Genomic DNA, 22,472 nt, shown 5'->3' with positions numbered 1-22,472 from the left:
CCTTTCATGCACAAATTATGATTATTTTTTTTCTCAGTGTTTTTAATTACGTTTCATAGCTCAGGGGTCTTTACTTGTGGATCTCAGTAAAATATTTTGCGGCCACTATTTGACATCCAAATGAACAATTCGTGTTGACTGCACGTATTTTGTGGTGGACAATAAAATATATGTAAATAAAAATAATTAATTGAAGGATGCTTTGGGCAGGGGGGTCAATTATTTAAATAGTAATGAATGGGGAATTAATTGATGGATGATTTGGGAGGGGGCAGGGGGGTCAATTATTTAAATAGTAATGAATGGGGAAAAAAATGCAAATTAAAAAATTACTGCAATTGAAAAATTAAAACTTCAAATAAATTAACAAAAATTTGCGGGAAACAAAAATCGAAAAATAGGAAGCATAAAGACACAAATTCAATTATTTTTTGGGGCGGGGGGTTGTTTTATAAATCTTTAGTAACCTCACATAGTTGGCTCATAATTGTGGCCTGTGTGAATTTTAGTGCTGCAACGATTAATCGATTAACTCGAGTACTCGATTAGAAAAAAAATGTTCGAATTCAATTTTGTTTCCTCGAGTATTCGTTTAATTAAAGTGGTGTTGTAATGGTTTATTTTGAAAGTGTTTGCATTTAGTTTTATTGATTAGGGTGAATACACTGCCCTCTGGTCTGCCTCTTTTCACATGGCTGAATCCAACTGCTCCCTGTTAAGACCAACGTAAGTTAAGTTTTTTTTTTTTTTTGAGCTAATGTTTTTTAATGCATTCATAGTTTAGTTTATGGGTATATTTAGCTGTTTTTTTTTTTTTTTTTTTGTGGGACTATGGGTCTGAACCATTTGTTTAGAGCAGGGGTGTCCAAACTTTTTGCAAAGGGGGCCAGATTTGGTGTGGCAAAAATGTGGGGGGCTGACCTTGGCTGATGTCCTTTACATAGAACAATATATTTAAGCAAATTTTAGCAAGCCGTTCTGTGCGTCACATTTGCTTTATTATAGGGCTGCAGCTATCGAATATTTTGGTAGTCGATTAATCAATGGACTAGTTAGTTCCAATAATCGAGTAATTGGATAAGGAACATGAAAAATTAAAACACCTGAGCTGAGCCTCAAAGGATATAATTTTTTTTTAGATGAGGATCTGTGTGTAAGAAAAGTACAATTGGCTAACTTGGATAGAAAAAGTCTGCTAGCTTAAATGCTATAAAATGCTAAAGTTTTTAAAAAAAATTTTTTCTACAATGCTCTTAACAAGTGGTTCAGACACATATTCCCACAAAAAACGGCTAAATATACCTACAAACTAAATTAAGAATGCATTAAAGAAACATTCGCTCAAAAAAAAACTTAGCTCATGTTGGTCTTAACAGGGAGCAGTTGGATTCAGCCATGTGAAAAGAGGCAATGCCACTTTAATTAAACGAATACTCGAAGCAACAAAATTTAGTTCGAATATTTTTTTCCAATCGAATACTCGAGTTAATCGATTAATCGTTGCAACACTACTTTTTTTTTTTTTTTAATTAATAATTTCAACAATTTTGCAAATAGCCTTTGTGGCGTTCTCTTTCGACTCTCGAGCTCTTGCGAAATACTGCTGCTGTGAAATTAAACTAGCTTCAAGTTGCTTCAATTTCTCGCTACGTATCTACTCTGTAATCTTGTCGTACATGTCAGCGTGTCTTGTTTGATAATATCGCCTCATATTGAACTCTTTAAAAACAGCGACTGTTGAGGCAAATGAGGCAGACACAGTCGTTGCGTATTTTAGGGACGAAATAGCCCAGTTTCACAAAGGGTCACATGTGGTAATGTTGCTTAGAGTGCCGCTCCCTTTTAGTGGGTAAATGAGGAGCAGCATTTAGTGTGTAAGCTACTTCATATGCTTGGAGCAGTACTGCTGACCAATTTATTAAGTCTGTGTGCGGGCTAGACGTTATTGATTTTATGACAGAGGCTGGGGGCCGGATGAAATCCGACAACGGGCCGCATTTGGCCCCCGGGCCGGACTTTGGACATGTCTGGTTTAGAGCATTGTAAAAAAAAAAGTTAGCATTTTGTAGCATTTAAGCTAGCGGACTTTTTCTATGTAAGTTAGCCAATTGTTCTTTTGTTTTACATAGATCCTCATTTTTTAAAATAAACTTATACCATTCGAGGCTCAGCTCAGGTATTTTAATTTTTCATGTTCCTTATCCGATTACTCGATTATTCGAACTAACTAGTCCATCGATTAATCGACTACTAAAATATTCGATAGCTGCAGCCCTAGTGTATTTTACTCTGAGAATTTTATCTATTTATTTATTTTTGTTGTTTCGTGACCTCACGCAGATGAATTCTTTAGCTGCCATTGACGGCAATAGATGTGCAATCTATTTCAACAGATGAAATGGATAGTAAATGTATTGCTGTCAATAGTGTTTTCAATATAAATTCCCCTTCCTTACTAACTACTACAACACAGAATCTGCAACCTGGGTTGGCAGTGAATGAGTGGAGCAAATGATAATGGCAGTGAAATGATAACTATTGATTAGACGTCCAATAGAACGACCACTGTCCCTGAAAGAGTCAAAAATACCAACTGTCTGTCAGCATCAATCAAAAGCGAGCACTCTAATCTTCATCTTCAGCGTTGATTTGACTGTCGCGCACATGATGATGTAACGAACTCAATCAAAGCGAAGGAACGTGAGCTGACATGAAGCAGCTGGCGCCCGATTGCACATTCAGACTTCCAAATGTAAACAGACAGCATGCTCTCAACAATTTGTGCACGCTTTTTTTTTTCCTTTTTAAGTGCTTTACTATAAAATCGTCATGTGTTGGCTTCACGCTAACCTTTAACAGGATTGGTCGAGGAGGACGACTTCATCTTTAGCAGTAACGAGGCGAGACAGGAGGATAGCCAGAGGCCGTGTGCATCCAAGTGTGCTTGCTTACACATACCCCTTTACCCCGCCTCCCCTCAATCCTAACAACTTCCCTTACGTGACCCACTCCAAATAAATGTGCTGTACAAACACACACACATAAATGCATCCACGAATCTCCTCTCTGTCCCCTCCAGATGAGTTCGTGCAGCAGCCGTGCGTTGACCATCCTGTCCACAGTGTTCGGGGCCTGCGGGCTGCTGCTGGTGGGGGTGGCCGTGTCCACCGACTACTGGCTCATCATGGTGGAGGGGGTCATCCTGCAGCACAACCAGAGCATGGAGGTCAAGATGGCATTGCATTCAGGCCTGTGGAGGGTCTGCTTCGTGGCCGGTAGGGATGTGATAGACACGCGTTGAGTGTGAGACCAGCAAAAAATTATATTTGGCACTGGAATATACAGTGGTTGGAAACGGTTTACAGCACACGGGTTCAATGCTAGCTTTTTGTGATTTAATAAAAAAATAAAAACTTTGTTGCTCTTAAAGTGCCTATGTTCGCAAAAAAAGCATGTTTATTTCATATTTCACGCAGTATTTTATGCTCCTGAGTGAAATGGACCGCTTGGATTTGTGTGGAAGTGATCGATATATTTATAAAATTTTTTGAATCTGGCACCCTGAAAATGAGTGACTTCCTGGATTGACGAAGAATGCGAATGTGACGTCAGCGGGCTAATCATCTTCAGCGTACAGCCAATACTACAGTATACGGATTCAACTGATTTTGCGGATTATTTCGTTTATTTTTCGCATCACGCCATACCAATGTGCTCCAGGCTTTTGTTGCTGCACCAGGGATAAGTATGTGCGCCTTTTTGGGTTTCGAAAAGTTCCCGTTCACTGCGGATAATGGCTAAAACAAGTCCGACAACTGTGGGACCATTGGACTGACATGGAAGTGAGCAAGCTACAGTGTATCACAAAAGTGAGTACACCCCTCGCATTTCTGCAGATATTTAAGTTCTTTTTAAGGAACAACACTGACAAAATGACACTTTGACACAAGGTGTCACACTTGGACGGAATGGAGCGGACTCAAGTGCAGAATTCAGTCTTTTAATGAACACAAATAATCAGAAGCAGTAACAAACTGAGTGCGCTCCAGAAGGAGGAAATAACAAGCTATGAAATAAAATGGTACAAACGGGAAACAAGAGAGCCAGGCAAAAACGCACTGGAGTAGAATACTATAACAAAGGACTTTGCATTAAGCATAAAAAACAAACTGTAGAATACTATGAATAAACTCACAAGGTAGAATATCTTCGACTATGAATATGGGCTGTAGTGAAGACGAAAGACAAAGACACTTTGGCACGAGAATAGGGAGAGACAAACAATTTAAGCACATGATGAATAGGACACAGGTGGGAACAATTGGTAATCATAATCAGAGACAGGTGAGACAGCAGGAAGGCTGAGTGGTGGAAACAGGAGGGTGAGGCTTCAAAATAAAGCAGGAAGAAAATATACCAAGACGTGAGAACCCTCACCCAGGCGTGACACAATGAAAAGTAGTCTGTGTGCAGCTTATATAATATAATTATTTAATTTCCTCTCAATATAACTCAAAATATAGCCATTAATATCTAAACCCCTGGCAACAAAAGTGAGTTCACCCCTTAGAAAATACGTACATCCCTAAATGTCCAAATTGAGTACTGCTTGTCATTTTCGCTCCAAAATGTCATGTGACTCATTACAGGAGTGCTGTCAGCATTGCTGCAGAGATTGAAGAGGTGAGGGGTCAGCCTGTTAGTGCTCAGACCATATGCCGTACTCTACATCAAATTGGTGTGCATGGTTGTCACCCCAGGAGGAAGCCTCTTCTGAAGACGGTACACAAGAAAGCCCGCCCGTCTCATCAGACCATAGGACATGGTTCCAGTAATCCATGTGCTTTGTTGCTATGTTTTCAGCAAACTGTTTCCGGGCTTTCTTATGCACCTCTTCAATCTCTGCAGTTATGCTGACAGCACTCCTGTAACGAGTCACATGACATTTTGGACTGAAAATGACAAGCAGTAATCCATTTGGACATGTAGGGATGTACGTAGTTTCTATGCGGTGTACTCACTTTTGTTTCCAGGGGTTTAGATATTAATGGCTATATTTTGAGTTATTTTGAGGGGAAAATAAATGAACTCCATTATATAAGCTGCACACTGACTACTTTTCATTGTGTCAAAGTGTCATTTTGTCAGTGTTGTCCCATGAAAAGATATACTTAAATATCTGCAGAAATGCCAGGGGTGTACTCACTTTTGTGATACACTGTACATGTTTTATATTATGTCAAATACTAGGATCATGCCACACGTTTTAATAAGGAGGTGGCTTGCATTTTGTCGGTGACCATGCTCTTTGGGCCACTTAGCCGACGACCGGCGACTTGTCACAAACCATGGTCACTTCCACCTCCTCGGTCCTATTCGCATGCCCGCCGAGAATGCACTTTCCTCGGCTTGGCCACAAGCAACCCCCCGCTCCAACGTCGGCCGGTTTGTCCACCTAGAATGGGCTATTTTCGGCGTTCATTCCCGGCAATGAGCACTGCCAACCCGCCATGGCCGCAGCAGAACAACCAGCCGAAACTTGCTCGTCGCCTAGGCCTGGCCGATCCTTGATGACAATCAATCCCGCCGCCATGTGTGACATGAGTCAGAGAAGTTTTGTTTGATTTTTTCCAGTGGTGAGAAAAAGACTTGGAAAAGCTGCTCAGTTTGTGTTAGCATGTCAGCTAGATGTCATGCCTCCTGTTTTGTTTGCACTCTTTCCTCCGTCTCTGAAGCCGGGGCAGGGAAATGACAAAAGCCGGAGGCATAAAATACCGTTTGGAAGAAAACGAAGTCGGCGGTTTTGACCATTATGCAGTAATTTTGCCGTCGTACTGAATAAATGCATTTTTAATATTTCATATTCCATTTAGCACAAGAATGTTATTTGTTATGACCATACCACTTATTTAGCAATTGGGGAAAAATACTTCGATAAAAAGAATATCCTGTAAAAATATTGGACTAGAGAGCTTGAAACAATCATGACATTTAGCTGCTCTCTGTTGTATTTTCCTCATTCTGAATCTTCCCCCTCAATGGGCTGAATTCTAAATCAGATGAAATCGTGACCCTGCCGACGTCATCATCCAGCTAGGGACGGTAGAGCGCAATAATGACAGGCGGGTCTAAACGGCAGATTAAAAGACTAATTTCTCGTCATCTGAGCTTTGCCAAATTGTTGTATACAGTTGAATCGTCTCAAAATATGATTCTAATTCACATATTAATGCTATTTAAGATTTTTTATGCTGTCACAGGCACTTTAAACTATGGAAGTAGGCATGTGCCGGTATGAGATTTTGACAGATTTTGACCTTCAGCAAAAATGTCACGGTTTCATGGTATCACGGTATTGCAATTACAGCTCTAAAATGTGTTACTTTGAGATATCTGGGTTAAAAAAAGAAAAAGAAAAAAAAAAATCCCATTGAACAGGATTTTTATTTTTCAAAACATATTAGCAAATTGGGACATAAGTATAATGTTAAGTTAAAATAAATTGGAAAAAAAAAAACAAACGTAAATATTCTAAATAAAATTAAAATAAATGCAGTCCTTTAGGAGAGCGTAACCCCACAGCCACATCTCAACATTATTACCATCAGAGCAAAAATAATTGAATTATTTTCCATGAAAAGCATGTGCGTATGACTAGTATTATGTTTACATTTTACACACATTCTCTTTCTCAGTTGCAATAAAGAGAAAAACATATGTTTTACCACCACTAGACACACCAAACACGTGGAGATAACCCTTATATCTGGCGGGAAACATTCATAATAGTATTTCCTAACTTTTAATTTTGTATAAATGTGAAATCATATTGTTTTACATGACGGTTGGCCCTCCTCCTCTGAGCCTCGGCCCTCTGTAACTTTTCGGTAGCCGAAGTATTCCCATTACAGCGATTTCGTCTTCTTCGATGAGGGGAAAAAGTTCATGAGTTTCACCTCCTCCAGCCATCGTGTAGCACAGCTGACACTGAGGACTACTCTACATTCCTTTAACATGCTTGGAACTTTTGTTCAAATAAAAACAACAATAACAAAAAAACTTTTTATTTTGATATCGGCCAGGGACTCGGTATCGGCCGATTCTCAAAATCGGGTAACTCGGACTCTGACAAAAATATGTGATTGGGACATCCGTAGTATGTACTTTATATCAGTATTAATGTGCACATAAATAACAAGACCCGCAGTCATTTTAAGACACTATCTCATCCTATTGAATAGTGAAATAGAGACCTCACCATTCAGTAAGAGGTGGATGGGTATCAAAACCTTTGACCGCGGGTGTACTATCGGGATAGAAATAATTAATTTCATGACAGTACAATAAAAGAGGTTGAACAAAATGGAATTTTCAATGTCGAGGCCAATACAGATATTTAAAAGAAGTTGAGAGTTCTGATGTCTGAAGTCGATTTTTTTAAGCCGATATACTTTTGTTTTTAGGCGTATTGATAATGTAAGGCAATTGAAATACACAGAAGTGAAATGCTTTTTCTGCTAATTCCTTTTGTAACACTGGCCACTATTTGGCTGATATCTAAAAATACATATATATTATACATATATACAGTATATACAGTATACATATATATATATATATATATATATATATATATATATATATATATATATATATATATATATATAATCGTCAAATGATTAAAATTTTTAATTGAGTTAATTACAGCTTAAAAATTAATTAATCGAAATTAATCGCAATTCAAACCATCTATAAAATATGCCATATTTTTCTATAAATTATTTCTGTAAAGAAAAGACACAAGACGGATATATACATTTAACATACGGTACATACAGTAAGTACTGTATTTGTTTAATATAACAATGAATCAACAAGATGGCATTAACATTATTAACATTCTCTTAAAGTGATCCATGGATAGAAAGACTTGTAGTTCTTAAAAGATAAATGTTAGTGCAAGTTATAGAAATTTTATATTAAAACCCCTCCTAATGTTTTCGTTTTATTAAAATGTGTAAAAAAAAATTCAATCAAAAATAAACTAGTAGCTCGCCATTGTTGATGTCAATAATTACACCATGCTCACTCATGGTACTAACCCATAAAATCAGTTGGACCCAAAAGCCAGCAGAGGGCGCCAAACACCAAAAAAACTAGTAACAAGCGGACATTACACTGTACTGTCATTTTAATCTGTTTGAGCGGGGCATGTGCGTTAATTGCGTCAAATATTTTAACGTGATTAATTTAAAAAAATTAATTACCGCCCGTTAACGCGATAATTTTGACAGACCTAATATATATATATATATATATATATATATGTATATTTATATACACACATATATATAATATATAAACATAAATATAAATATATATGATATATATATTTTTTTTAAAAGTCTATACATCGGCCTGATACATCAGCTGGCCAATATATCGGTGGACCTTCATAAGGAAGATCATCACTCAAACAGTGAACATAACATTTTTGGGGGGGCAAAAAATGGTATCGGTGTAACACTAAATAATATCATAGCAATAAAACTAATTATAGTAGTGTGCCGTTTCAATTTCAATGATAAATCATATTCACTTGGAAAAAATGACAAAAAGTTGTTAATTTATACAGTAGACATCATTTCATAGCAGGATTTTTTTCCCCCATCGTGAAAAGACAACTATTAAAACTGCAAAAGTATGCCTTTTTTTCTGTTATATCATAACACTTTTTTATGTGGTAATTCAGGCTTATTGTTGTGATATTTCAACTTTATTCTCATCAAATCTTCAAAAGCCAAAAACTATTAAAAGTCTGTACTTTGCTCACACTCATTAGGGACACATCTTCTAACTCCATTTAACGATTCCTACTTTTAGGGGCTGAAAATGGAAGATGTGTAGCATCGGAGTACTTCACTGAACCAGACATCGAGATCACCACTGAAAATACTGCAAACATCCTCAGTGAGTATAATCTATTGATTTGAAGTTAGAAGGACCCCTGCTGGTGGACTGCAAGCACTGGTAGTAGCTTGTAATGCAGAACTGTACTGCATCTGATTATTTATTCAATATGCAGAACTCTTATTTCTCCTATCACTATGTCTACAATTCTACTTATTACAATGCTTACTATTATTATATTTGCTTTTACTATCAACACTGCCGCCCTCAGTACTTTTTCTATCACTGCTTGGGTTAGTACTACTTGCAAAAACACTGCTGTTTCCGTCCCTGCAGAGATGGTACGCACAGCGACACCATTCCCAATGGTCTCGCTGCTCTTCGTCTTCACCGCCTTTGTCATCAGCAACATCGGTCACATCCAGCCTCAGCGTACCATCCTCGCCTTCGTCTCGGGGATCTTCTTTATCCTTTCAGGTACTGCTTGGTTCCATCCGACCTCACCATGCCAGTGTCAATAGTTTTTTTTTTTAAAAAGCTCAATTTTAAAGTTGGTTTGGTTGGTTGTTTTGAACTACTGCCCAAGAAGGGACATTTTCAAAACTAAAAAATTACAGCATGTAAGGAAAATACAAATGCAACCAATAGGTACTAGTATAACAGCACAATTATACACAGTAAAATATAATTTACAGAATGTATGTATAAACTAAGGATGTCCCTGATCCGATCATGTGATCGGAAATCGGGCCTGATCATGTTAATTTCAGAGGATCAGAATCGGGTGAAAAAGAAAAAAAGATCAGGTTTTTAAAATGTATATACACCTTTGGTCAAAGGTTTTGGAACACTTGCTTGAATGTGAAAGTGACTCAAAACTTTTAACAATGGGTGTATTTATTTGTATTTGTAAGTATTAATTTACTGGCTGTCATTGACAGCGATTGACATCCAATCCAATTTGACTGGTAGGCTAGCTGATAGCTTTCCAGTGAAACATGATCACTCAATGGATTTGATGTCTATAACTGTTATTGGCAGTGAATGAAATAAGGGTTACAAGCAACTAAATACTACAGAAGTATAAGAATATTACAAAATAACACAATAATATATACAGTATGTTTCATACTATATATATAGGCTACTGTAATTTTCGGACCATAAGCCAGTACTTTTTCCCCTCATTTTGAATCCTGCAGCTTATAGTGCAGTGCGGCTAATTTGTTGATTTATTTAGGTTAATCGGTAACACTTTGTTAGACAGTGACGTCATAAGACCGTCATAATTATGACATGACACAGTCATGGGCATTAATGAATGCTTATGACAGATGTCATTAAGTGCCATCCGGCAAATAATGTCACGTTTTGTCCAGCTCGGATTTTTTACATCCATTCAAAAGTGAGATCATTTGCCACAAAATGACATCTGTCATCAGCATTCCTTAAAACTCATGGGAGTGTTATGTCATAATTATCATGGTCTTATAACAGTCTTATGTCGCCAGTGTCATAAAGTGTTACCAAATACCATAACTAGCAATTAATGAAACCATTGGAACTGTAACTGAAGAAATAATTAGCACTGAACATGAATTTTGATTGTTTTTTACATTTGTAGCACTGCAATGCAAGCTAGGAGGCATGTTTGACAACAACAGTGTTGACAGCAGGTGACAGTAGAGGTTGACTGTCTCCCCCAAGGGAGCAGTGATGGCCAAATAAAACTTCTTGAAGCAATGAAGCTTTGCAGCCAATTGGTTCGAAGTTTCATGGTGGTTCATTGGGTCTTATGACAGTCTTATGATGCCGCTGTCAAATAACGTGTTACTGGTTAATATCTTTTGGTGTAAATATCCCATAATACAATGAGTACAGCTGCGGCTTATAGTCCAGTGCGATTTATCTATGAAAAAATGCTGTTTTCTTATTTGAAAGCAATTTGTTTGCAACAATATTCTGTGCCGCACAACTGACTCGCGAGAAGACCAGGGGATTTATAAATTTATTTTCATTTTTTAAAACACTACTGTACTAATAACCCTTTTGTATGGCTTTAATGTTTGGATAGCTTTGATCAAATTGGTTAAAAAGGAATCATCTTTTTCCCTCAATACATGTCAGAGGTATCAGCAGATCCTCAAAATCAGGTGACTTGGATTCACATGCAAAAACATATAATCGGCACATCCCTGCTATACACTGTAGCTAATAATAACTACTATATGTGTTGGTTATATTACATTTTGTTTGCACAGTGATTTTTTTTATTCTAAAGCACATTTAAAAAGGTTTTCAATTTTGTTTTATGAATAAAAAAAATATTTCTAGCAGTAATACTAATAAAACAATCATACATTTTATGGACTTTCAATGTCCTTCTTCAGACAAAAAGCAAATAAACAGAAAAAATATGCCAGAACAAAATAACAAATACACAATACATCAAACCACAAAATTTTCTAATTAATATTTGTTCAATGTAATTTAAATTGGTTTTAGTCTCGCAAGTAAAGCCACAATTTTATTTAATCAATCATATTTTACAGTTATGTTTGAATAGTCATTGTAAAAACTAAATACTACTACTAATATTAATATTATTATTAGTCAAAACCACAAAAAAATCCAACTACAATCCAGGTTTTATCTATCAGGCACATTTCAAAATTATTGCTGACATCGTGACTGTACTTTCCTGCCAAGACAGTATTGTAATCCACTTGAGTCATGTGATTTTTCTGCATTATTGTAGTTCACGCCATTGAACGGCAGGTGGCTGTCATGCTCCCACTAATTTAGTGTTGTCAGTGGCCTGAATGGAAACACATTGACGCTCTTGTGTTGCGGCACTGCGGATCATCAGACAGCATCATAAAGTGTGTAGAAGGGGGGATCAAACTGTCTTTGGAATCAGATGTCCCTTTTTTTTTGTGTATTTTTTTAATGCACGAGCTACTGTTGAGAATCAATCGTAATGATTTTTAAGTCCTCTCATATAAGGAATGTAAGATTTATGACCTAATTTAACAGTATTGGCTAAAACCAAAATCATTTTTATGTTTCTGGTTGCTAATACAATAATACATCAGCATGAAGAAGCCTCTTAACTGGAATGATTTTTGTAATGATATAATGTCACCGTTATTGTTGTCCATTAATTTCAAAACGTGCTGTTTTACAACGAAATTATAGAGAAAAGACCATCAGGATTTATTGACTCAATTTACTTGTACACTTAACTCATTCACTGTCATTTGGACATGTATCGGAGTCAATGGCAGCCAATAGTTTAATAACTGAGCTGATTTGTGTTTTAGTGGCAATCTTGCTCCACAGCTGCTGTGTTGACAGCTTTTTTTTTTTTTTTTTTTTTTTTTTTTAAATAAGCTTACCAAGCAAACATACGTAAAAAGGCTATAGAAGCTTTAAATATTGCATTGTAGAGTGAAATTATTCATACTCAAAGCGTGTATCTGTCTTTGAATATTGATCATTTGACGCATGTTATGCATTTGTCACTCTGCATGGAAATGTTCCTAGGAGCAGATTTTTAATGTTGCATATGAAGCCCCCATCTGGAGACCCTCAAGTCACTATTCCTCTACTATGTCCATGCTCTTTCAGGCTTGAGCCTAGTGGTGGGCCTTGTGCTCTACATCTCCAGCATCAACGACGAGGTGATGAATCGACCCAGAGAACCTGAACAGTTCTTCAACTACCACTACGGGTGGTCTTTCGCCTTCGCCGCCTCCTCCTTCCTGCTGAAAGAGGTTAGTCTGGGACAACACTTTAATGCTGCTAGCCCATCCCAGGTCAGATAGATTGGACGTCTATCCCCGTCAATGGCAGTGAAACAATCATTCACTGCCATAGAAGCCGAAATCTATAGCATTCTAATGAGGTCCATTGATGTGTGCGCTGCTTTTTGGTGCAATTTGCTACGTCCTCGGGCTTCCCTCCCACCACTCCTCCTTTATCCGCATCACCATTTGGTGCAGTGTACAATTCACCCCCTTCCCCCCTCAATTCTCACATTCACAGCATCCACCACATTCTCCTCTGTCATAAAGTCATAAAACACATTTCCAAAGATGCTTTGTCAATTTTGGCAAAGCACAAAAGACTGCATGAGATGCCATCTTTTTGGAAATACTATTGCTGCTATTTGAAGTGCAAATATGTCAACATTCAATATTAAAAATACGTGAGAGCGTTTTCAATACTTGACTACCTTTTTTGTCAAAGTACTGAAGGTCTGATTGATTGCTAAAGCTGTAATACATCAACTTGCCCACTAGAAGGCGCACTAACACACGGAGAGTTGCAAAGCCTCAAGGTGCATGAGTACCCTCAAGGTAGTGTAAGTATGCAAGCGCAATAATTAATGAAAACCTAACACATTTTTATTTCCGTGAGTATTTGGAGTTTATGCCACTTTGACTAGTTGCCTGTCTGTCACAAAATAGTAAAGTAGAATTTTACCTCTATAATTTGCAGTCTTTAGGGAATTTAACAACAGACCATAGACTTCATAATATATTGACGGGACACGGGGCGCGGGCAGTGGCGGACTTCAAAATATATTGACGGGACACGGGGGGCGGGCAGTGGCAGACTTGGCAATTTTGGGGTCTAGGGCTAACATATCCAGGGGCCCTCTTCATGGGTCAGGGGTTAAAAAGGTGAGAAGGGTGTGGAGGAAATACACTAGGGCTGTCCTAAACGACAAATTTTCTCCTCATTAGTCAGCCGACTAGCTTAACAATTAGTCGACTAATCTAATCTTTTTTTTTTTTTTTTTTTTTTTTTAAACTAATTGAGGAATGAAATTTTTGTTGTCGCTTATTAATTCACAAAACCATTTTGGAACACTTAAATTCTTTATTAAAGTACAAATAGTTATGTAGATAACAATAATTAATCACAAATAAACAATGAGGTTAAACGCTGATAACATTTACTAGTGCAAAAGAATGGAAAGTAAACAGATTCAGAAAACTGACTTTGCCTTTCCAACATTATTCAAAACAATTCTTAAAAAAAAAATTCTAGCATTATTATTATAGTATACTATTATATATAATAGTAGTATAATAATTATAATAATTGTTCATTGCCAATCATATTTGTCATAAAGAGTGTCATTTGAAAGCTATTCTTAGTGTAGAATTTGTATTATGTAGTATTTACTCAACATATTATAATATTAATTCTGAAGTGAGTGGGATTAACTCCAGAAATCGTTATTTATGTGACGAACATGACGTGCTTTTATTTTGAAATGTTCACCAGAGGTACGTTCGCTAAACCGCTAACCAAAAGCTTCACACTCCGTAAAAAAACATTCTTCGTCATTGCTTGTGGTGTCACTAATAGATTTAATTTTTAGCAAATGCTGTTAACCAGCTGTTGAGTGTTATTGTATGACTGATTGGAACTATACTGCATTATTTCGCCACAGGGTGTGCTGTCGTGTATTTTATGTTCTGTGTGAAGAAGAAGAAGAAAATTAAAAGAGGCATTAGCGACCTCCGGCCTATTCTCAACTTCTCCCTCATTGCACTTTGGCTCTCATGGAGAGCACGTTCAACTCATGTGTTCGAAATAAACGATAGCCGACGTGCAAAGTAGCAAGTGAGCTGTAAAAATAGCGAGCTTAGTGGGGTGAAAAAGCAGGAGAGTTAAGTGAAGCTAACGAACAGCTAAGCGGAGCTAAGCAATGCTAAACGGAGCTAAGCGAAGCTAAACGGCGCTATATGAAGCTAAGCGACTGATAGCAGTGGAACAGTCCATTGTAGTGCGTGTGTCTGTGTGTGTGTGTGTGGGGGGGGGTAATATAAATGCAGCATTCAAATGGCTTTCTTTTTTGTTTTGTTATTTGTTTGTGTGGTATGCTGACATAATTATACATGATGAATAGTTGGGGGTGCTGCTGGCTCCGGTGGCCCAAGCCTTTACTCGTTGGGGCAAGGGCAGCTGGTAGGGGGCCCCCTACTGGTTGGGGGCCTAGGGCGATCGCCTACTTCGCCTGAATAGAAGATCCGCCTATGGGCGCGGGGCCAATTAGTAGGGGGCATATCTCCGTCAAAGCTGACCGAGTGGAAACACAGACAAAGAGCTTTTTATGTTGAAAATTCTTGTGAATAAATGCTTAAATCCCTGAATTCATTATAGATATAGACGTAAAACAGTTTGGATTCTTGGTTCAAAGCAAAAAAAAAAACAAAGAAAAAAAAACGGGCAGTTAGCATTTATTTTACGTGAATATGCCGACGAATGTGCTGCTAGTCTTTAAGCCACTGTGACGCCGCCTAATCACAACAAAGAGCTTATTACATTGAAAATTCTTGTGAATAAATGCTTAAATCCCTGAATTCTTTATAGATATGGACGTAAAACGGTCCCGATTCTTGGTTAAAAGCAACAAACAAACAAAAAAAAAAAAACAGTAGTTAGCATTTATTTTACGTAAATATTTGGAATGTGCTGCTAGTCTTTAAGCCACTGTGGCGCCGCCTTATCACCACAAAGAGCTTTTTATGTTGAAAATTCTTGTGAATAAATGCTTAAATCCCTGAATTCTCAATAGACATGGGTGTAAAACAGTCTCGATTCTTGGTTTAATGCAAAAAAAAAAAAAAACGGGCAGTCAGCATTTATTTCACGTAAATATTGTGAATTATGACGCCAATGCCGTAGCGGTTCATTTCTCCCATTGATTTTTTTCACAACGTTTCAAAATGCATGCATGGTACTAAAAATACAATAATTAACTTGAATCCTCGAACAAATCACTCCTGAGACAATCGTTCCTTTTTGTATGCAGTGCAGCTTTCATACTTTTTCAACCTAAATCAAGCATTGGATCGCTGCATGTGTTTGAGAATAACTGCGACCGACTTGGGCCAACTGAAGCGGAGTGTGGGACGGCCCCCTACTTGAAGGCGTGGCGCAGTGTCTTGGGAATGTGTCCCGTCAATATCATTATGAAGTCTATGAACAGACATAGGCATGATCATTAATGATATAGCTGGTCACTGCTTCTAACCCTAACTACTACTATCATTATTATTTCCAATATTACTATTTCCACTACAGTCACCTCTACTCCTACTATTAAAGCTTCCTAATTGTGATAATTTACTAATACTACTACTAATACTACCACTTAACAGACAAGTGTGTTGCATTCAGGTCCAACGCAAAAAGGAGGACAAATAAGGCTAGGTCTTAATGCACATTTCTGATTTTTTTGTCATATCTGTTTGTTTGGCGTGTCTGTTAAGACTGCCTTCGTCCATTGAGCCCGGTGAAGTATTACGCAGGCGCACTAATTTGCAGTCCGAGATGAGCAAATTGACCTGCGTGCGCAGAAGCATCAATACAAATGACTACATATACTGGCTCTACGTCATTCTGGGGTGATCATATTTTGATTTCCAAAAAGTGGACACAAATAACAGACATAAATAATGTGTGTTTGGTCTCATATTCAGAGTTTATATGGATTGAAAGAATGCATGCACACACTGTACGTGGGTGATGCACCCACATACGGTCAGTTTGCCCCTTCTCTTGGCCATGTAAGCAATACTGAAATATTTGGCGTACAGAAAGAAAGCTGAGCATTCTTAGGCTTATCACCCTCCTATTTTTAAAAAAAAAAATTTTGACTGTTTGCAAGCCCGCCTCTTCCCTAAAAGCCGAGTTCAAGCTAGGCGCTAATGCTAATGTACAGCTCCATCGCTGCCGTCCTCCATTTATCTCCCGCTTTGCTGACGGAATTGCTGCATGAATTCTGATTTCGGAGACTTGACAGTTCTGACCGCAGCCACATTCTGGAAAAAGGTTGTCCAGATCGGATTTTAACCACATACGAAAGTGACCTTGATCAGATTTGAAAAGGTCCACTTCTCTGGGACCTGTCCCGTTCAAATATGACTAAATATACGCTACATATACTAAATTTTTGTTCAGAATTAGCTTCTTATCATTGGTTATGATGCGACTTCCTTTTCATTCATTTGGTCATTTATACAGTGTAGAAGCTGTGCTTCTGCAGAGTTGAGAATACATTGCTCCACTACAGCAAAACGAGACGAGTCACTGGCTAAAAGCAGGGTTTATCCCGCCCATCGGACGCCGTGCGTCTCTGGGGGTCTATGGGCAGTGGGCGGCTCGGCTGGAACAGACGGTGTGATTCTCTGCATGATGATTGGATGATACCGTATGTCTGAGGCTGAATCCCTTTTTGATTGACAGTGAAATAAGAAAATCAGTGATCTTGTTGTATTAATATGCAGCATTTTTCAATTTTCATTCCATTGTTCTGAGTATAACTGGAGACTTTCATCATCGTCCTAGCAACATTTGCTTTGTTAAAAACGACTAGCGAAAAATCGAGCTTATTTCTCATGTTTTTTTCATTTGTAGTTGCTTGTGTTTGAAGACTTTACTTCCTACACTCTAGTTTCCTTCCTGACTGAGCGGCGAGTTCCGCTGAGCCACTCCACTGTCACAAAGCAATCACAGGCAGACAAACTTTGAGCATCCCCTCATTGAAAGACCAGCATCCGCCACTGATTACGATTACTACTTAACTATTATTTATTTTATTTTATTTATCTATTTATTATTGTATTAAACTAATTTTACTACTACTATTACTGTTGCTACGATGACTAATATTACCACATTATCACTACTAATAGTAATATAATCTATGGAAATAAGAATTTCACGGCTAGCTTGCTTGACAGCTGTGAAAGAATATTTTATTCATGCTTGTGAGACTGTATCCGCATGTATTTCTTTGAACATAATACAAAGAGCTTCTGTGGACTGCCATATCTGATTTTACTCCCTCTCGTGCCAGCTACGGCTAAGTTCCCAAGGTCATAACTCATTATGTTTTTCTGTGGTAAACCAACAGAGTAGAAATTTAAAGTTCACTTTCGTTTTCGTAGGTATCGTTTCAGAGTCATCAACAAGCATATGAAGACCCTTGACATGTGTATTCTCTTTGTACTCTTTGTACTCCTGCGTGTTCACAGCACCTGGCTGGAGCACACAATTTTACCCCTGATATATATCTTGTTCATAAAGTATTCGAAGCAGGCAATCCTTGGCTGTGTTGATTCATTTCTCATTTGAGCTATCGAGCTGATACTTGTCTTGGAGTTCAAACTTGAACTTCCTTGACAACAGCAAGCTTGATAGCTAGCTAGATTGCAATCAAGCATGACAAATGAAACAGACAGATAGACATATAGATAGATATAGATACCAATAGAGAGATAGGGCCAGTGTTGATAAAGTATATTGATCTCCGCTTTTGTGTTTTTAGGGCGCAGGGGTGCTCTCCGTCTACCTTTTCATGAAGCGCTACGCAGAGGAGGAGATGTACCGCCCTCACCCGGCGCTCTACCGCCCCCGCCTGTCTGACAGCAGCGACTACAGCGGTCAGTTCCTCCACCCTGAGTCATCATGGCCGCCGCCCAAACGAGGCCGCAGCACGTCCGAGGCGTCCAGCGACATCTCCATCCAACTCAACCGGCCACCGCCTCCCCCGCCCAAGAGTGGCGGCGCCCACATGGGGGGCCAGGGCAACCCAAATCCCCCACCATCTGCCGGGTACCCGACACACAGCCTGCCCAGGTCGCACTCGCCGCATCCCCAAGGCCAGGCCCTGTCTATGGCCGCTCCACCTCCGGCTGTACCCCCACCACACTACCACACGCACATGCATGCAAGCGCTTCCCCTTGTTAGGGAATGGCATAGACTCCGTTACACCATTTAGAAGGCAAACGTCCTGCCTGGATTCAAAGAAGTGCAGTGGACAGATCATCTAAGTAACGAAGATTAATGAAGTTTAACAGAAAGCACATCCAAATGATCATGGGGCGCAGGCCAAAGTCGAGTACGTTATTAGTAAGGGAAAGCATTTACTGGAAGGACCCGTGAACATGCAAGTGATCACATGACGGAGGAAACGCAGACTTTTCTACCTGCCGTGTGTATCTTTCTACAAAACTGGAATGTGATTTAATATACTGGATATTTCGTACATTATCAGTCACACTTTGAGAGCGGTGTGTTACCTACTAGGATTATTTTGACAGTCAACAATACAGTAGATGGTGAACATTGTATGTGAATGTTGTCACCGTTTTGAAAAGAAATGCAAGTGGACGACGATCCTAAATATCAAGTTTATGTTTTATATATTTGTTAAAGTTATTGTACTTGCAGTTGCTCACTGGATTTCATGTACTATAGATAATATTAGGCTTCGACACATGAAAAAGACAAAGGGGGACTGACGCTTTTGCCTAGAGACTCTGCAGTAGCCTGCTGATTACGTTATCTACATTCTCTTGACGTCACAAAATATTTTGTCCTTACACCAGAAAGCTTTATATTCTGTCATCCTGTCCTGGTTTTAGTCACCGGGATCAAATTTTAAAATGCCAAAGCAGTATCAACCCTCTGTTGGCAACTTGCTGTAGCGACTGCTGCCTTGTTCCTTGCTACATGTTAACTACTGCAAACAAATATTGATTATTCTTTGATGATTCATTTCACTGATTAGGTCATTTTAAAGAACACTTTAGTTTTTGTGATAAAGTTATTCAAACTAAGCCATGGATGGTCACTAATATGAAAGTTAATCTTTGCTGTTTGAATTTGAATTTCTAACATTTTAATTATTGTTTTTTTTAAAAAAACATTTTTTTTTTGAAGTAACATTTTCAGGATCAAAATTCACCCGCAAAAAATTGAGTTACAAAAAAAAAAAAAAAAAAAAAAGCAAAAAATTCAGTTTTAAGCTGCAACATCTTCGTCAGTAGCCAGGGAGAAGCAATATATACCCATTTCATTTAATCGGATGTCAAAGCAATCAAGTTATTGGTAGTTTAATTTCTCTTCCCTGGTCATGTGACAAAGACTCAAGGTTATTGGTTTCATTTCGTCGAGAGGAAGTAGAAGAAACAACCACAGCAAAAGATGTTCATACAGCTATGTAGGGCTGCCGCTATCGATTATTTTAGTAGCCGATTAATCGGTAAACTAGTTAGTTCGAGTAATCGGATGAGGAACACGAAAAATTAAAATACCTGAGATGAGCCTCAAATGATATAAAAATAAATAAATAAATAAGGATCTATGTACAACAAAAGAAGAATTGGGTACATTACATAGCAAAAGTCCTTTAGCTTAAATGCTATAAAACGCTAACTTTTTAAAAAAAAATTTATAATGCTCTTAACAAATGGTTCAGACACATATTCCCACAAAAAAGGGCTAAATATATCTATACCTATAACTAAATTACGAATGCATAAAAAAAAAACAAAAAAAAACCAATAATGCTCTTAACAAATGGTTCAGACACATATTCCCACAAAAAGGGCTAAATATATCTATACTATAACAAAATTACGAATGCATTAAAAAAAACAACAACAAAAAACATTAGCACAAACAAAAACTTGGCTTATGTTGGTCTTAACATGGAGCAGGTGGATTCAGCCATGTGAGATGTGGCAGACTAGAGGGCAGTAAATCCACCCAAATTAATAAAACTGAATGCAAACACTTTCAAAATAAACCATTACAACGCCACTTTAATTAAACAAATATTCAAAGCAGCAAAATTTAATTCGAATCTTTTTTTCTAATCGATTACTCGAGTTAATTGATTAATTGATGCAGCACTACAGCTATGTCTTCAGATGCTAGAACAACTGACAGTACAGTAAAAGTTGGTCATAGCATGTTGCGAGTATGCAAATGAGGCACGGATCGATTGCTTCTCCCTGGGTGCCTGGATGTTGCAACGGAATGTTTTGCGATTGAATTTTTGAGACAGAATTTTTGGTGACTGGATTTTTTGCAACAAAACTTCTGCAATTGAACTTTTATGTTAGTAGGCATTTTGTGGCTTTTTTTTTTTGTGACTGAATTTTTAAACATTTATAAAATTCTGCATTTTGATGCTGAAAAAAATTCAGTGTTAGAACTTCGATGCTAAAATAAAAGGGTTAGAAATTCAAACTTCAGTAGCAAAGATTTACTTCCATGCAGCTGATTTTAGTAGAAAAGAGTGCAAAAATGTCGAATCCAATCAATTTATGATATACTCTAGCATAGACTTCACTATCAGTTTACAGTCTGTAGGGGGCCAATTTTCAAACACTTAAAATTCAAATATTTTCAAAACCAAAGCCGCTAGTGACCTAAAACCAAAACAGGCACCTCCCTTAGGCATATATGAGTCTCCATGAGCAGCGGCATAAAAAAATTCAAAGTCGTTCCCTAATAAAATCCCGATTAGTTATTTTTTATATAAATATAACAAAACTGAAAATGACTATAAAATTTTCAGATTTTACGCTAGATACACAAAAATCACCAAATGCGGAGATAATCACCTATATTTTCAGGATCAATAGCTATATTCAAATTACCATGTAGGTTTTTGCCCAGAATAGTGACTTCATTTTTTTAAATGTAGTGCAATTAAGTTTTCAAAAGCTGATAAATCACTCAATTTTCACACCAGAAACTTAATGCTTGAGGAAAGCATGCAGAATCATCTTAATTTTACTCAACAAAAGTAATTTTTGCATTTTTCTATATACAATCACAACTTAAATAGGTTGAATTCCGATGTCACTATTGCCTCAGCACGCCTTGCTGGCTATCTGGCCCTCGTCATTTTTATATTGAAATGTTACATTAAATAAAACACGTAAAAGGCTAATTCTTTTTTATGAATGCAGAAATGCCTAAAGTACCAGTTTCTCGCCAAAAAACAGGCAGTTGGCTGAATATTACCTGATTATTTGAATGTAAATCACGCTATTGTGTATGGATACAAAATCCAACATAGCGGACATCAAGAAACAAAGAACTTTTTAAGGCGAAAACTTGCTTGTTCTTGCGTAAATCCCCGAATTTCTATAGGTATGAACATAAAACGGTCTAGGATCTTGGTTAAAAGCAAATAAACGGGCAGTTATCATTTATTTTAAGTAAATATTTCAAGCGTAAGTTACGCAAATTATTTAAATTCATGTTATTGTTTTCACAATATTTCAAAGTGCATGCATGTTGCTATTTTATATAATAATTACCTGGAATCCTCGACCAAGTCGCTCTTGAGACACTCCTGCCTGCTTGTATGCACTTAAACTTTCATTCTGATTCCACCTTAATCCGGCGTTAGAATGCAGCGTGTGTTTGAGTTTATCCCAGTGAAAGCTGTCACGATCCTCTGCCTGGCCAAGCCCCCTACGGGAAGCCGTGGCGCAATGTCTGTAGGAGCTGTTTCGTCAACTGATAGTGAAGTCTATGACTCTAGTATTGAGAGTTGCCATTTGGTTGGGAGCAAAGGTGGGGTGACACCATTTTGAGAGAGAAAAAAGAAGACTCTTAACTCATTCACTGGCATTGACAGCACTGTTTGCCCCTCCCAGTCAAAATGGATTGGTCGTCTAGGGCTGTCAATGGCAGCCAATGAGTTAAAATTGAAACCTGGATACAAGTTATT

At 37.8% G+C, this 22,472-nt stretch overlaps 1 protein-coding gene across 4 annotated transcripts in view; it reads left to right on the top strand.

Annotated features, from left to right (window-relative positions):
* Positions 1-19,638, top strand: part of cacng7b (calcium channel, voltage-dependent, gamma subunit 7b) — a 34,808-nt gene extending 15,170 nt beyond the window's left edge. For 2 of the 4 annotated variants that reach the window (XM_057834355.1, XM_057834354.1), the window contains exons 2-6: positions 3,080-3,275; positions 8,884-8,970; positions 9,247-9,387; positions 12,541-12,686; positions 18,263-19,638. In XM_057834355.1, the coding sequence (XP_057690338.1) occupies positions 3,080-3,275; positions 8,884-8,970; positions 9,247-9,387; positions 12,541-12,686; positions 18,263-18,685 (993 nt within the window). In that variant the 3' untranslated portion in view covers positions 18,686-19,638. Of the gene's footprint in view, positions 1-2,259; positions 2,753-2,859; positions 2,939-3,079; positions 3,276-8,883; positions 8,971-9,246; positions 9,388-12,540; positions 12,687-18,262 lie in introns of those variants that run through there. The other 2 variants (XM_057834356.1, XM_057834353.1) reach the window with 2 other exon arrangements.
* Positions 19,639-22,472: the final 2,834 nt, after the last annotated feature.

Source organism: Corythoichthys intestinalis, chromosome 4, assembly GCF_030265065.1.
Source record: "Corythoichthys intestinalis isolate RoL2023-P3 chromosome 4, ASM3026506v1, whole genome shotgun sequence".
Classification (NCBI taxonomy): Eukaryota; Metazoa; Chordata; class Actinopteri; order Syngnathiformes; family Syngnathidae; genus Corythoichthys; species Corythoichthys intestinalis.
The sequence above is the reverse complement of the archived record's forward strand: the minus strand, read 5'-3'. Positions and strand labels throughout refer to the sequence as shown.